Below are 17367 nucleotides of genomic sequence, written 5' to 3' on the forward strand. Positions count from 1 at the left end.
CATTGGATTCCCTGAAATCCGACACACTGAACCTTTAATGAATGAGTTCTAATAATCTAATACCATTGTATACATTACACTCACACAGGGGCTTTTTATGCATTAAGCAATTTCACATTTAATATTTACGATTATATACTTGTATTTTAGTCCTTTGGCAGGTTCTCCATGTATTACTAATGTCTGTAATATAAAATCCACAGTGTTAACTTTCTACTGATACTTCGCTACTAACCTTTGGTCCAACTATTCCCAGTCCCGGAGGTCCTCTGGGACCAGAGGGCCCAGCAGGACCCTGGTCCCCCTAAAGCCAGTGAGAAAAATTTGAATTTAAACTGTAGTTACACAAATAAAGAATAAATACAGGAAGCAAATCCAGGACATTTTCCTTAGCCTTGCCTTTTCTCCTTGGATGCCCGCCCCTGGAAATCCCACTAGACCTGGCAGCCCTGGGCCTCCTGTGTTTCCCTGAGGGTCAGGCAGGTCAACCTTTACAGTATCACAGCTTTGCACTTTACACAATATGTGTTGTCAATCTCAGTCACAGATAACATACCTTATCACCTTTGTACCCGACTCCCGGAGGTCCCCGACTGCCCTTGGGGCCGTCGTAGCCTCTGTCACCCTGTAAGAAACATAGAGTTAAAACATACAACCATAATCTTCACATCTTCACTTTATTAAACCAGAGGAGTCAGCGGTCATTGGAGCGCACCGTCTCTTTAATTCTTAAACTTTAAAACTTAATTAGAAATAATAATTACAAAAACTTTCTTAATGTAGTGAACCTCTATGTCACTCTATGGAACTTACCTTGGGCCCTTGCAGTCCCTCACCTGGGAACCCTGGAGACCCTTGAGTCCCTGAAGGCCCTGCTGAACCCTAAACCCATCAACACGAAGATATTAATAACTTCATCAAATGTAATTGTTGAAAGATCTGCTTCATTGTATTGACAAATGCAATTTCATTTCTGTACTTCTTGTTTTGTATCAAATTGTCAAGTCACCAAATATCTATATAAAAAAAAATTACATTTACCCCTTGTGGGTACACATGTATTAACATTTCAGATCCACTGATCCGCTGGTCCTGTCAATGCAACACCTTTTCTAGATGCAACCAAAGTCTTAACATTGAAATTAAAAGATCACGTAAACGGATTGGAGTATTTTACATTGAAAGCCCTTTATGTGGTTTAGATCCCGTTATCTAAATTTCCCAGATTTCAACAATTTAAATTTCATAAAGCTGATTTTAAATATTTTTAAGGGTTCCAAAATTAAAATAGAAAATCCGATTCAGACACCACTACTATCATGGATAAACAATCCTAACAAATGATATTGTGTTGTTTCATGACAAAAAATTTCAAAGTTTTGAAACTGCAACGGTTGAAAGAACCTTGAAGGAAGATCAAAACAACAACAAAAGAATAAGCAGGATGGTTTTCAAGTAAAATATCTCCAGTTTATTTACACCTGGTGTATTTCTCAAAATGTAGCAATAATGAATCCAAAAATATTAGACATTTACTTTTGGAAAGGTTAAGACATATGGAAGCAAAGCAAATAATTTAAATTATTATATAAAAATGAATAACTGGAAAATGGAAAATTGGAACCACTGGAAAAGTAAGCACTGCTTAAGGACAATTCCAGTTTAGATAACCCTGGCCTTTTTTCATTAATGTGGCAATTGTGGCTCCATAACTCGTGCTAACTTTGCACTGTGAACCTTTGTTGTAAAGATTGAGGGAAAGGAGGATCGACACAAAGCACAAGCTCCCTGCAGCTCTCCAAACAACCTGATTTATACATCATTTTAGAAATGTCTGTTTTCAAAGTAAGTAAACACAGAAATGATCCACTGTTTTTTTATTCTATATACAGTATTTTAACCCATTTAAAAGTACAGTGAAAGTTTTGTAATTTTGGATGGAACAAAATATCTATATGAAGAATACTGAAGAAAACTGAAGTGAAGTGAATTATGAGGCTTTATTTTAAATGTTTATATTATATTAAACAAACACAGGACATTCTGCAATAATATATATGCACTCAGTGTTGTTAACTCACCGGCATCCCTGGTTCACCCAGACCCACTGGTCCAGGAGGACCTGCTCTTCCTTGGTTCCCCTTGTCACCCTGAAAAATAACATTTAGATTAGAGAATAAACTTTGAAGTAGGCAGGACATGAACTGGACCCCCCCCCCCTCCTCCCCCTTTGACAGGTAATGTACCTTTTTTAATCAAGTATAATACTAAACCTAAATTTACCTTGGGGCCAGGGAATCCAATGCCGTTATCTCCTGGGGCTCCAGGTGCACCCCTTGGTCCTCGCTCACCCTTTAAGGGGGAGTAAAATAAACGTAGAGATTTGCCCATATTGTTAATTTGTGAGCATACCAAGTAGTTTGAAATATCTGAGACTTCAGATCTAGATCCAGTCTTACTTTAGAACCAGATGCTCCCTCTGCACCCTGGTCTCCCAATGCCCCTCTGGATCCCTGGGCCAGGAGCAAAACACAAAAGGGCAAGTGAGCAAAATTGATTTCATAAATAATATAAAAATATAATGGAAAGACAAAAGAAAGACAGAAAAGAAAAGAAAAGAAAGAAAGAAAGAAAGAAAGAAAGAAAGAAAGAAAGAAAGAAAGAAAGAAAGAAAGAGTATAGACTCCTGTCTGGTGTCGTGTCAGTTGGCGCATGTCATGACGCAACAGCCGATCTCAGCCATAAAATATAGAAGGCACTCCGGTTAATTACACATGAATTGCAATAAAATCACACATAAAGAGGAAACAATTCAAAATCCTTTTCATCTACTCATCTGGTTCAGTAATCTACGAGCCATGCGAGGTCACAGAGTGTGACACTGAGGCATTAATGCACAAAAGATTCGGTCAATTTACACACGGAAGCTTAATTGGGAAGTCAATTATTTACAATCAAAGCTCCTGATTCAAAATTATTTGTGAACACCACAACATGAATGATGTTTGGATCACATTGCTGTTGTTAATAAATTAATTGGATTGAAAGCTTTAAGAGTAATTTACTTAGGCTCACTCCTTCACATTGAAGTCTGGTCTGTGTGCTGGTCAGTGACAGTTTCTTAAAGTGAACATGGTCATATTGGATGGATTTCATATTTGGTGTCAGGCTGAGGCCAACATACAGGTTCCATGTTGGTTAATTGTGCAGCAAACAGGTAAGTAATACTTTGTGAACAGAGAGCTTGTCAGTTAGTTGTTCATCTGCAAGGAGTCAACACAATGGTAAGGACTTAATAAGATTTGCTTAACACAGTTTAAGAAATAAAACAAGATATGCTAAGCTGATGAAGACACTGAGCACATGAAAACCAGATCTTTTTTTGGCTTCTGAAGGTGTGCTCGACAGACAAATATCAAGAACTCCTGTTTTACACCGCTTTTCATGTTCGCCAACAAGTTCAATAACATGAATGCTTTCCTGGAAGATGATCCTATTATGGGCGCCGCTATTGCCCCTCTCTGTGACACCTTGCTTCCACCAGGGAAAACTCCAGGAAATAAACAACTGGTCCTTTAAACGGAAACAAATGTATCATCTGTCGGACATAAAATACTGTTTAAGACTGTATAAGGACTGGTGGATGCTAATATTTTGATGGGGGATATGTGCTATGACAGATACATGAATAAACCCCTGATAGTGTGTGTAGCGTTCCTCACAATGGTGTGTGTGTGTGTGTGTGTGTGTGTGTGTGTGTGTGTGTGTGTGTGTGTGTGTGTGTGTGTGTGTGTGTGTGTGTGTGTGTGTGTGTGTGTGTGTGTGTGTGTATAGGTAGATTTCATGGGAACTGGAGACAGACTCTTGGTCAGACTCTGACGATGGCTGCTGTTGCTCTCCTGATGCTGAAAGGGGCAACAAGCATTTAAGAAGAGGGAATGGATAATATGTGCCCAAATCTTAATCCTCTGGGACCACGTCTGCCCAAAGACTACAACCAAACATTGCAAGCTTGGATTCCCTGCTTTAGAAAGGCTACATTAGGAAGGGGATAAGACCTAATCCACAACTCACATTCCACAAGTGCAGAGCAGGAGATGGCCTCAGAGTGTGTAGCTTTCACTGCAGCACTAATTGTTTCGGTGCGGATGTGGGGGGACACAGGAATCTTTCAATTTGACCACACACCCAAAACGTGTCTGTTTCAAAGGTTTACTCCATAATATGAATATCAGGCTTTTAAATTCTACTTTGAAGGTCGGGGCCAGTTTAGAAGCACAAACACCAACTGAAATTCTAGTCTACATTAGGTCAATATGAAGCCCACACTTTGATAAATATTTTTTAAGGTTGATTCAACATATTCACTTTATTATGAGAGTGAGAATCAATGTCTGTGAGTTTAGTGCAGAGCTGGAGTCAGGACATGGTTTGTGTTACCATAAAGACTGGAATTTGAGGGAAACAGCTAACCTGATACCATCCAAAGTTTAGAAATATACCCTTCAACACTTCTATTGGTCATTAGCTAACAGTTTGTGGATGAGTCACCTGCTGGAACAAATTCTTGATAGACAACTAGCACACAATGCCAGATCAGTGAGTGCAGGTTCTTGGTTTTGTTCTCACTTTAGGCACGATGTTAGCAAACCTGGTAACCTTGCTTTTTTTGGGAGGATGCAGTCACTGCAGCTGACTGCAAAAACGGACAAAAACTGTCCCAGCACAAAAACTTCTAAAACCAGTTGGTTTGTCTTTTTAAACATCTGTCTGTGTACAGAATACATAAAAACATACCATGTTTTATGTTCCTGAACTTTAGACAGAGCAAGATTAGTTGTTTCCACCTGCTTCAAGTCTGTATGAAAAATATTCAACCACTCCAGTAATTTTGGTTCAGCTGATTTCTTATGCGTATTAAAACTCCTCACTATTTTGTAAAAGTTACTGACCATGTCACGTTCAATGAAGATGCTGCGTACTACAATTACTTAAATAGATGTACAACCCCGTTTCCCAAAAAGTTAGGACGCTGTGTAAAATGTAAATAAAAACAGAATGCAATGATTTGGGAATCATGTAAACCCATATTTAACTGCAAGTAGACCAAAGACATTTAATGAAAAATATCTGCTCATTTTAAATTTGATGCCAGTAACACGTCTCAAAAGAGTTGGGACAGGGTCAACAAAAGACTGGAAAAGTTGCGTAAATATTTTTTTTTAAAAAGACACCTGGTGAAACATCTCACCACTAATTAGGTTACCTGGCAACAGGTCGGTAACATTATTGGGTATAAAAAGAGCATCCCATGAGGCAGAGTCTGGCAGCCATGAAGATGTGGAGGGGTTCACCATTCTGTGAAATACTGCGCTGGGCAAATAGTGCAACAATATTTTTTTTTTTTGCTTTGTGCTCCGTGACAACCACGTTTAATACGTCACCAATTTTGTTATGAACCGTCGTTAGTTCTCTTAGGCAAAGTTAGACATGCGGGAAGGTGGACTAAAAGGGCTCAAAATGTCTGCCTGAGAGCCCGAAGGAACTTGACAATTTGACAGTGGGGCTGCCCTAAACCCTCAAAGTCTGTGATGGTGGAAATTGGGATTGGGCTGCAAAGTCTCTCAGCATTGAAGACAGAGAGGTACACTACTTGGTAAAAGACTATGGGCAAATTTAACAACAATTTAAGAAAAATGTCCCTCAACTTAAAATTGCATCTCATCTACGGTTCATAATATCATTAAAAGATTCAGAGAATCTGGAGAAATCTCTGAACACAAGGGACAAGGCTGGAAACCAATATTGGATGGTGGAGATCTTCGGGCCTTCAGGCAGCACTGCATTAAAAACAGACTATTCTGGAGTGGAAATCACTGCATGGGCTCAGGAACACTTGTGAAAACCATCGTCTGTGAACACAGTTCATCGCTGCGTCCACAAATGCAGGTTAAAACTCTCCAAAGAAGAAACCATTATCTGGGCGAAATAGGAGAGAGACACCCCAGCTTGTTATCTTTTTCAGGGAAATCTTTTCTTATTTCAACAAAACAATGCCAATCCACATTCTGCACATATTCCAACAGCATGGCTCTGTAGCAGAAGAGTCTGTTGATAAACTGGCCTCCTGCAGTCCAGACCTGTCAATCATTGAAAACATCTGGTATATACGACAAAGGAAATGCGCAGCTGAAATCCTATATCGAGCAAGAATGGGACATTTCACTTTCAAAACTCCAGAAACTGGTCTCCTCAGTTCCCAAATGTTTACAGAGTGTTGTTAAAAGAATGCAGTACAGTGGTAAACATGATCCTGTCACAACTTTTTTGAAACGTGTTGCTGCCATTATAGTCAAAATACATTTTCCAAAAACAAAAATAGGTCAAAGTTGCAACATTTGATATGTTGCCTTTGTTTTATTTTCAATTAAATATGGGTTTAAATGCTTTGCAAATCATTGTATTCTGTTGTTATTTACATTTTACACGGTGTGACAACTTTTCTGGAAACAGAGTTGTACATAAGGAGGAAAAAAATTACATTTTTGCCTTTGTGTAAATGTCACCAAAGGTTTGACGTTGATAAGCTTTATGAAAATAGGATTCTTGGCAGAGCTGTTGTACAGGATTGTGTTAGGCTATACTGATGTTTCAAATGTTCTGTAACTATACATTCAACAAAGTGTAAAGAACATTGGTTACTAGGATAAATGGTATAAACTTCACCTGCTCTCCTCTGGGGCCTTGGGGGCCAAGAGGTCCATTTGAACCCTGTGGATTAACAAAACAATATCACTGCTTTTATATACAGCACTCTGCAACAGCACTCAGTCATCATGTCAATTAAAAAAAAAAAAATACAAAACATGAAGCCTACTTGTTCACCCTTTTTACCGGCGGCACCACATTCACCCTGTTCTCCCTGGAAAATACAACCAGTTAGAAAAGAGGTAAGTCAAGCTCAATACCAAAAAAAATTCTGATCTGGGCACTGAGCCAAGTCAGAATGGACTATTTATGTTCTTTAAGGGGAATTTGTCCTAAATAAAAACTGTAATTGATAATAATAATAATAATAATAACAATAATACATACCTTTTCTCCTTTGCTCCCTAGGCGTCCCTATAAAATGAAACATTTAAAGCTTTCCCATCAGATAGTGGACTGTCCAATGAACATCACTTCAATATAAAAGAATGTCTGTCAACCACCCAAAGTTAACTTTACTTTCTGTCCTCTCTTTACATGCTGGTTAGTGGTTGGCCAAACGTCTGGCTATATCATATTGGTTGTTGAAGCAGTTGCTAGTTTATAGACATTTAAAAAACTTCAGAAGCAAACGAATACATTTGTCACCGTACAGACCTCGATGATATCTTTATCAAGAAATAACTCCCCCACAAACTGTCCTTTTTACGTTTCTTTGTGTACAAACATGAGTTACAACGTGATACTTGTGAATTTTAGAAGTTAGAAGCTAGGAGTATTTTTGAAGGTATTGAATTCTCATCTCAATCTCGGCAAGAAAGCAAATTAATATATTTCCTTGAATGTTACACTTTCTTCACCATTTCAAGTGTAAAGTAGACCTAACCTGAAACCTGAAGAGAGGTCTATTCAATCCAAAGGGTTGAAAATACACTGTCAAATTACTCATATCAACACAATGTGCTGAAAACCAACAGCCCAGGCGAGAGGAAAGTATGTGATGATTACCTCAAGGCCCTCCATTCCTGGACGTCCATTAATACCAGCTTCCCCCTACAGTGACCGAGCCCAGACAAAACAGCACATCAAACAACACTTCATGCAATTCTTTCCGTTACCAGCGCTGGATTATGGAAACAATAGAGATTTACCCGAGATCCCTTTGGACCTGGAGCTCCATCAGACCCCGGTTCGCCTGGTTTCCCCTAGATGAAAGTAAAGGGAAATATTGTGCAGAATGAGAATATTTGGGCCCCTTTTTAGTTTTGACTGGTGTATGTTAAAGTGAGGTAGGGCATTCTCGGCGTGACCTTTCTGTAACCCCGCTCCAACACAAACCTGCACCTCAGTGCAGCAGTTTCTCAGATCATCCCAGCCGGTGTGTTTGCTCTCGGCTAATCCTCCATCCTTAACCATTGCGTCTTTCTAAGGGCCTCTCTTTGGTTGCACTGCCAGAGAAAACAGCACTCTCATCACCTGCTACACTTGCATTGTGGGAAACATTCCCTGGTCTTTCACGTCTCTTCCCTGTATTGCTTTGGAAAAAGGCCAGATGCACCTGCTAGTGGAGACCGCCTGGCAATCGAGGTATAACAAGTCCCTATGTGAAACTTACTGGGCTCAGTGTGGCTCAAGAAGTTACTGTCAACCTGCAGTTGGCTGGACCACAACAGGCCAGTCTGTAAGATATCAGCAGCTCTTATCCACTTTGTTAATGAGAGAAGTTGAATTTGTCCTGATCAGCTGATCAGTTGGATCTTTTCACCTGTTCATCACTTTGGTGCAAAGCAGCTGTTAGCAAGTTCGTCAATGAAATACAGTAGAGATTTTATTCTACAGAATAATACAACGGCTGGGTAATATCACTTAAAGTCAGGATCAACATAGTTGGACCAAACAGTCCCAACCCAAGGCAAGAGATGACTGAAAGCTCCAGAAAAAGCTCGTTAGTGGACCGAGAGTCGGGGTTGTTTTGAGAAACTGCTGTTTCCAAAGTCAGTCAATATACATGAATAAATGTACCTTCTTTACACACCAGTTTCCTTTTATTTTCTTTATCATGTCGCCTCACTTCCTGCTAAATTACAGTTGAGCTTTTGGCTGATTGGTTGGCTGGACGTTAATTTTTAGAAACTTGTGGATTGTGTAAATTTATGCGTGTAACAGACACATGGTGCAGATACATACAGTATGAGCAGATCATACGAGGTTTATTGTCCAGACCTTGATAGTTTCTACTCTAGTGCTTACAGGGGACCACCTGACCTCCCTTTTAGATCAACCACTGGGTCAAAATGAGTTTTGATTATTAGGCACAATTTATGTCATAATCTAATATGAAGGTCTCCATGAAATCTTCTCACCATTTTTATAATTCCAGCTTGATTTTTAAAAAACGGATCGAAGTCTTTTAATATATACTGTACATACATTTTTGATTCCACTAACGATATGATTGTAAGAATACCACAATTATTACAATAGTTTTTTCGATCCCAAATTTTAACAGTGTTGGATGTAAAGAAGAAACACATCCTCTACTAGTCAGTAGTGAGACTCCTGTCATCCAGTAAAGAGATTAACAAACTACATCTGGTCTGGTTGCCTCATTCACAGAAAAATGATTCCAAAATATGAAAAACATGCTGATACTTTTCTATTCATCTTCCTGTGGTACTGGAGATGCTGGAGATACTGGACAGGAGCAACAACACGTGGGAGGGTCCACTGGTTCTCAAAGAGAAAACACCACGAGTCTGGAGATATTTTGCGTTTGAGTCGGATTATCGGAGACCAGTCATAGAAAACTAAAAGCCAGAATACAAACAAGTCACACAGCGTCTGGAACAAAATAAGGAAACACTTCAAACTTATTTGAGCAGCTCAAAGACAGACATCCAGATCTGTTCGCAGAATTCAAGGTGTGAGCGTTCCAGTCATTAATTTAATATAATATATATTAACAACATCCTGAAATGGTATTATTAGTTTTAGGGAATTGTTGCCGCTGCATCGCTGTAGCAATGATCCACTCAACGTTCACAAAGGTTGTTTAGGCTAACATAATACATGCAACAGTTTTTTATTTTTAGTAAGAGACAAACTATATCCATTTTATAGCTTTTTTTTGTATTGAATTTGTTCAAGAGAATCATGGTATTTAAATAGTACTGTATTCGTAAAAACGTCCAAATATCTGGGATGGTGACGTCCCTATGGGCGTGCACTAACAGACGTACCAGACCTCCAGGATGACCCCGCTCCCCTCTCTCACACAGGCAGGTTTTGGGCTGTGGGCACTGAAATAAAGACATGGAAAACAACAAAATATCTTATTACATTAATGATATTTTTTTTTCTTTTTCGAACAAAGTACAAGAAAAAAATGCAAATAAAATTCCAAATACACAACGATTATTTGAATATATTTACTCAGATAATTAGTGTATTATTCAACAATCTCGTCTTACTTACCCCAGTTTTAACAACCGTGTTCTAAAAGAAGAAAATAAAGAAACAAACAAAATATTATTTAACAGGCAATCAGTGGAGTGCATCTGTAGAACTTTTGAATGGTCGCTTTCACAGTTTATTCTTAAAAATTTGTCCTTATTGTATATTCTTTTCTCTATTTCTCTTTTAATTACTATTAGTTTCTTTTTTTGAATGCATATTTCCGGGTCGTCCAGTGCGAGTACTGTATGTGTATGTTTATACCGTCTGTACTCCCTCTGAATGTCAGTAGTCTGTGTAACAACTTCATCATCGTGTCAGTCTCAATGATGAGCAGATTATAAGACATCACTGACCAGTTCATTGAAGAGTCTGTTGTCCAGCTGGCTGTCAGTGAGGCTGAGGACATGCTGCTGTGGGGGGGCGCTGGCGATGGACCGCAGCTTTGTCCCCATGTTGCCGTCCCTGGGCAGCCCGGACAGCCTGATGGTGAACACTCGGATGTTGTGCTGTTTGGCCTCAGCAGCAGCCATGACAGCGCTGGGGCTTCGTGGGTGGTCGGCTCCGTCCGTCATCAACAGCGCCACCCTCAGGCTGCTGGGGGACGTCTCGTGGCTGAACACCTTGGTGGCATTGGTGATGGCGTATGCAGAGTAAGTGCCGTGACCGATGAAGGTCATGGAGACCACCCGGCTGTGGAAGACGTCCAGGTCCTGCCAGTCTCTGAAGTTGTGCTCCACCAGCACGGTGCTGCTGTACTGCAGAGCGGCCAGGCGCAGCCGCACACGCCAGCCGGCCGAGTGGAGCTGCATGAGCTTGGTGCTGAAGCGCAGGATGAACTCCTTCTGTCGTTCAAACAGTAGAGATTTGGCTTTTTCTGAACTGTCCACGATGAACATGATTTCCACTGGACAGATCAGGACTAGGCAGGAAGGAAGAGATGGAGGTTTACCTTCCAGCAGAAGCTAGACAAAGTACACATCTGTATATTTCAAAAAGTCCATTGTTTCTCCAGCAACTGATCCTAAGAACTGATCCCTCCACCCATCCACCACTTGAGTCCAGAACAAGACATCTTCACAACCACTGACCAGAAGCTTTAGAACGAGTGGATAGAGATTGTTGATTATTTTGGTCAAATTGTAATGTTTCAGTTGTTCTCCTGGAACAACAAGACAACTTCAAAGCTTCACCAACAGACTGGCCCTGCCAGTATCATCACATCATACTGGTTTATTACAGATATATTGCTATCGACACTTTTATATGAGTATCAATACATTTAAGTACAGATCTTTCTTTAAAATGTTTAAATATTTATAATAATTAACAGATATCAATAACATCTAGTGTATTAATATTTGATTTATTTTACTTTATTCTTAAACATAGCTATAGGTACTGGTCAATACATGTTGCGGTATTTTCATCTTTCTATCGCATTACTTTTTCTAGGAAAATATTGTACTTTTCCTTCCACTACTTTTATTTTGGCAGATTTAGTTACAGATTCAGATTAACACAAAATAGAATCAACAAATGATGACTATATATTTCTATGGATGACGCTTCCTAGCAGCCCTATAACCCTACTTTAACAACTGCAACATACAATGTAGTGCTATAATTACAAATGATATATTACACATTTGTTTGTAGGTGTGTGTTTTTTTTTTTTTAATAAAACAAGACATTGACTTGTTCAGCGCATTTCTACATTATAGTTTTGCTACTTTGCTAAAAACATATCAGTGCGTTTTCCATCTGTGGTGTAGGTCTCAAAGCTCCAGCATTGGAAAGGCTCTAATTTTCAACAGTGTCATGCTGGATAATCACAGTCCGCTGAGGATTCATAGAGAAATATTACCAGATGGACCATGGTGTCACAATGAAATCATATGTGTCCCGAGCTATAACATACATATGCATATATACATCACCTCTGCAGTCAAACAGAGCATTACAATAAACACACATAACACACACAAATCCCCGACACATCAACATTTCTACATGGCTCATGCGTCATTGGAGATAGTTTTTACATTTTCATCAGTGCCCAACTTCTCCATGAGCAGCATATCTATGGCCAAGGTGATGTATAGCTATGATCAATGTTACAACACTTACTTTTGGCCTCATTAACGATGACCTGGTTGTCATCTCTTTGTCCCTTCCTCCTTCTCTTTTGGCCTCGGGTTGGGCCGGACAGCGCCAGAGTAAGAATCAAAACCTTCATGAGCCACCGCAACGTCATCATAGAGTCCAGCTGCTTGGCCTGCAGAGAAGAGAGCAGCTCTAGTGGTAGATTGTGCTGCTATGACTTCAGTCCACTGTTAGTGAAAGGTAGGAGAGCTGCAGTGACGTGACATGGACACAGGAGGGAGACAGGATTCAAAGTGCTCCCTGGATCTACAGTTGGATCTGGTCTGTCCCATGATGATGAAGATACTTTAGTCTGTGGCCTCAGCTATCTGCTCTCTGCTGGTTGACATCATTACTGTCACCTCTATGGCTGCTTTTACAGTACGAATCACTACTGCTGCTGTTTTTTATCAATACTTCTGATACATCTACCTAACCTAATCTAACCTAGCCTAACCTAATCTAACCTAACCTAACCTAACCTAACCTAACCTAGCCTAACCTAACCTAACCTAACCTAACCTAACCTAACCTAACCTAACCTAACCTAACCTAACCTAACCTAACATCTGCTGCTCCGAGTACAATGAACACTGCCATGACTGCAACAAAATAATTACCACAACAAATAGACACCTACTGCTGCTAGTATATTAGGGTCAGACAGTACAGCATCATATATACTGGAAGACAATAAAACAAAATCCGGAAGTGTCTTTAAAAAGCTGTTTATTCTGTGTTTCCATTATTGTGGGCAAGTCCACAATCAGCAGTGATTTATATCAATACAGTAAATCTGTGTCAGAAACAGAAACCGTTCCCTGGTTAATTAATTCAGACACTGACAACATCTCAAAAACGGATATTATGACATAAAAATGACTCATACAATGATAGAATATTGTTTCTACTGCCCTCATCACTACTGCAGTTAGTAAAAAGTTATATCAGTATACTGATATAATTATTGCTACCGCTATATCTGATCTTATTAATATCTGGTGTAATAGGCCCACGGGTACATTCTAAAATACGTAATCTACTACTCCAACTATAACTACCCCATTCCTGCTATTCATTATACTAATTACATTGTTGTCGCAATATTTCAATTATACACAGGAATCAAATGTTTTATAGAAGTACAGCTGCTTTACTTTGCTGCTCCTGTTGCTACACAAAATAATGTCGAAATTACAGGTATGGTGTGTCTGCACTAATAACTGGCTAAAAACAACAACAACAACAACAACAGCAGCAGCAGCAATAATAATAATATGAATATGCTGCTCAAGAGTTGAACTGCAGCAGACTATATGATTTAAAGAGTTTTGAGTCTGCGTCACACATCACGTAATTTGTCGTAAGGTCCCGTACCTGCGTGTTGATGAAAGAAGAGCTGGAGGTTAATCCATCAGAGATGAAGTCGTCTGTTCTGCTGCAGCTGCTTCTGTCGAGCCGCCTGGAGTCCAACCTGCAGCAGAGCACCGCTGACAAGACAGACACTCTGCAACAGCGCCAGCTTCCCGTCACTGCCTTCGCAATAAAACCTTACTTAAGGGACAAGGCACGAGTGTATTACATTAACATACAGTTAGAATTACATTTCAGTCATAACTTCATTATGGCATTTGTAGTAACCTATATTTAAAAAGGGTGTGTGTTGTTCTACAAAGCTCCAACACTTTGAATGACAGATTCTCTGCATTTATTTTGCAAGGCATCTCTCTGGAAACAAACTAACACTGCATCACTTTGTTGCTACTGTCTGGGATAAAGTGACCAAATGCTCTACACTACTGTATTCATAAATAGAGCATTGAATACTACAATTAAAACGTATGGGTGGCAAGAAGTAATCCAATTTGTTATTTTTTTTATTTTAAGAAGAAGCACCAAAAGCAAGGTTATAATGTTTTTCCAAAACACCCTGAATTTAAAATGTAGAGCAGTAGCAGCTACTGTAACAATAATAATAATGACCAAAAAACATGATTAAATAGAACTAAACTACATGTTAGGAGCATATTAGCGCACCTTTTTCATGTGCAGTCGATGCTAGCTGCTTAGCTGGTCAATCTGTCACAGGAGCTGGATGGAAAACGTCTGCACACTAACTAGTAACTACAGCTGTAAAATAAATTGTGTACAACCCATTTCTAAAAAAAAACAACAGTTGGGATGCTGTGTAAAATGTAAATAAAAACAGAATGTAATTATTTGTAAATCATGTAAACCCATATTTAAATGTATTGTTTTATCAAATATATATGCTCACTTTGAGCATACAGTACTACTATTAAGCCATGCTGTTGGAATACATGCAGAACATGGTTTTGCATTTTTTTTTTTTTTTGCTGAAATAAGCAAGGCCTGCCCTGAAAGAGACGTTATCCAAAGAAAGCAAAGAATTTGTTTTCGGTTCATTTGTGTTTGAATCCATATACATCCTGTGTGAGGGGCCTGCGGCTGGTTTCCTTCACAATTTTCACAGGCACTTGCACTTTTGTTGGTAGCATATCAATATTATTTAGGTTTTTTTTACCTCATGTCATTGAACGATGTCATATAGCATCTCTTGTTTACATTCTCCATGAACTTGGTGTCCTGATTCTTCCTCTCAGCAGCTTCTTAAACGACCCTGAGAGATCAGTTCAAGTAGACCTGTTAAGTTTCAGGCTGGAGTAACTGACAAAATAAAAGGATATTGTTTTTTAATTTTACAAAATTATATTGTTGATCATTAACTTACACCAAACTCAAATTGTCTGATTGGTGGTACCTTTTGGCTCCAACAGCCTTGAAGTGAGCTGCAGTAGTGATTGAGCACACCCTGCTGGTTAAATTACTTGTCAAATAACTATTGATAAATGTAGTATACTGTCAGTAAGACATGAACACTTCACATAATGTGTCTACAATGTGTACTACATTTATTTTTAAAGAGAGTGCATCTGCAGTGTTACAATAAATGACAGGGGTGTGAATATACTTTAGAATTACTCAGCAAGATGCTTTATTTCACTTGCAGGGACACAGAAATATAATGTTGAGGTAATACAAAAAAGATTCTCAGGTAACTAAGAATTATGTATAGTGCTGAACTGGGAGTTAGCAGGATCAGGGAACTTATTAATTAATGAAGCATTGACTACCAAGTGCTTTCTCGCTCCTTCCTTAGTAATTGCTATATTTCTGTGCAGAGTATTGTAAAGTGTTACCAATACACTGAAAAACGTATAGTGGTACAGGTAAAGGTTCATCCATTGGGCAGAAAATGTGAGCCGGCGTTAATCATGACCCGCTCAGTCCAATACAAAACATGCACACTTAAAATGACTTATAGTGTGAGGAGGACAGAAGTAGGGCAGTTCCTGGGGTTAGACTGAAATACGGTTGATTCGGGGTGTGGAGGAGTAAAAGGTCGATTTGTGATGTTTTGAAGCTAATCTTTATGGAGTTGTGTTCTGAGTGGTAACCTGAGAGCGTTGAGTAGTTCTGTGAAACTATACCTGCAGGATGTCAGTAGGAGAAACTTCTATTAGCTGCTCCCATAATTCAAACAGACAGGCTGCAGATAAGGCTTCATGCCCAATTCCTGACATAAATCATTGATATGTCTGAGCGCTGCCACTGCTGGCTCTGCAAAGACTTAGCAATCATTCAACAAATATTACCTGGAACATTGGAGAAAACATTCCTTCAGAGAACCTCAACTTATATGATATATCAATCTGATAGCACTTTGTCCTCATACACACTAAACTACACTCGGAAATTTGTTGTTAAAAAAGCTTCTTTTAAACACAGAAAATGGTTATTTCTCAAAAATGCTGGTCAAAAACGTGTTAAAATCTGTTAATGGCACTTCACCTTTGTTAAATTATACTGCGTTTAGTTTTCAACTATGTTAACGAGCTACAGTAGCTAACTGTCTGTTTGCTGCTTAATGGTAGGTGATAATGAAACAGTGTCTGATGTTTATCAGAGCTTTGTGACTGAATAGACTGCTCTGCTGTTGTGAACAAGGTTGATGAGAGCTGTGAGACTGAACCAAACTAAAAGGCCATGGGCGGTAAAACTAAAACAATGAGCTGAAAGAAGCTAAACCGCTCCATGGAGGTGAAGGGAACTGCAGAGTCACAGATAGTTCAGGTGTGTCACTCTGTGCAAGGTTTTCACAATATACAGTAAGACTTTTGATCCTTTCTTATTATAAAAATGTTGATTAGTGCAGCTTTAAAGCTGTCATCATGTGTGTCTTCTTAGGGACATGACTGTTCCTAGAAGCATTCGAATATTGACTATATTTCATAAAAATATATTTGTTGCCTGCCTAAGCTTTTATTTGCACTTTTTTTAAAAGTCTTTTTTATTCAACTTTAAACATGTATTAAAGCTACTTGAACTCAAAAGGTCCACTGGAGCTGATGACCACCTCGTCCAATCTTTATCAGCAGATAAAGTTTGCTCATGTCATGTCAGGAGCGTGGATACTACCTCCTCAGAATAGCTGGTGGTGAAAATGTAGACTGAAATTATTTTTAATATACATAAACCAGTCAGCAGCACACTGGAGCGTCAGGATCAGGAAGAGCGCAGATTGTTTTTTCAACTACTGTTTGTAATATAAAGATTGAACGATCAAGCTCAGTTTAACAACTTAGATGAAAGGTTGGAAAAGTTCAAAGAAAACTAAAAGGTTTATAGTCGCATGACAAGTGAGCAGGCTCCATCTGAAGACCATGTCGCTGCCAGCCTTACATGGAAAACCTTTTGTCAGGCTTTTCAGTACAACACCCCACATTCCTAATGCCATTGCTGAGGGCCCCAAAAAGGTTGTTTTTTTGTCTTGAATGTGCGGTGCTCGTATGTGGTCCGAAAGCAGCCGTGGGTGCCTGCCTGATGCTGCTGGGTGTATGGGAAGAGACTGGTGGTAAAGCTGGTGGTGGCACTGTCTGCAGACAGCTCTGCCTAAAGACAACACAGCCAGGCGGCAACAACACCAATACCAGACTGCGAGTTCAGAGGGAACTTCCTGCCGTAGCTCAACATATTTTG

General features: G+C 39.3%; 1 protein-coding gene across 1 annotated transcript in view; it reads right to left on the minus strand.

Moving 5' to 3' along the window:
* Positions 1-13763, minus strand: part of col28a1a (collagen, type XXVIII, alpha 1a) — a 41316-nt gene extending 27553 nt beyond the window's left edge. Inside the window, exons 1-17 of the mRNA XM_069715131.1 lie at positions 13684-13763; positions 12292-12439; positions 10518-11083; positions 10183-10203; positions 9948-10007; positions 7860-7913; positions 7717-7761; positions 7096-7122; positions 6878-6922; positions 6727-6771; positions 2460-2513; positions 2284-2352; positions 2082-2150; positions 814-882; positions 557-625; positions 400-468; positions 236-304 (exon numbers count right to left, since the gene is read on the minus strand). Of these exons, the coding sequence (XP_069571232.1) occupies positions 236-304; positions 400-468; positions 557-625; positions 814-882; positions 2082-2150; positions 2284-2352; positions 2460-2513; positions 6727-6771; positions 6878-6922; positions 7096-7122; positions 7717-7761; positions 7860-7913; positions 9948-10007; positions 10183-10203; positions 10518-11083; positions 12292-12421 (1461 nt within the window). The 5' untranslated portion in view covers positions 12422-12439; positions 13684-13763. The remainder of the gene's footprint in view (positions 1-235; positions 305-399; positions 469-556; positions 626-813; positions 883-2081; positions 2151-2283; positions 2353-2459; positions 2514-6726; positions 6772-6877; positions 6923-7095; positions 7123-7716; positions 7762-7859; positions 7914-9947; positions 10008-10182; positions 10204-10517; positions 11084-12291; positions 12440-13683) is intronic.
* Positions 13764-17367: the final 3604 nt, after the last annotated feature.

The sequence above is a fragment of the Brachyistius frenatus genome, unplaced genomic scaffold (genome assembly GCF_029030835.1).
Source record: "Brachyistius frenatus isolate BFR_SWC_R1_liver_20210118 unplaced genomic scaffold, ASM2903083v1 Contig_138, whole genome shotgun sequence".
In the NCBI taxonomy this organism is placed as follows: Eukaryota; Metazoa; Chordata; class Actinopteri; family Embiotocidae; genus Brachyistius; species Brachyistius frenatus.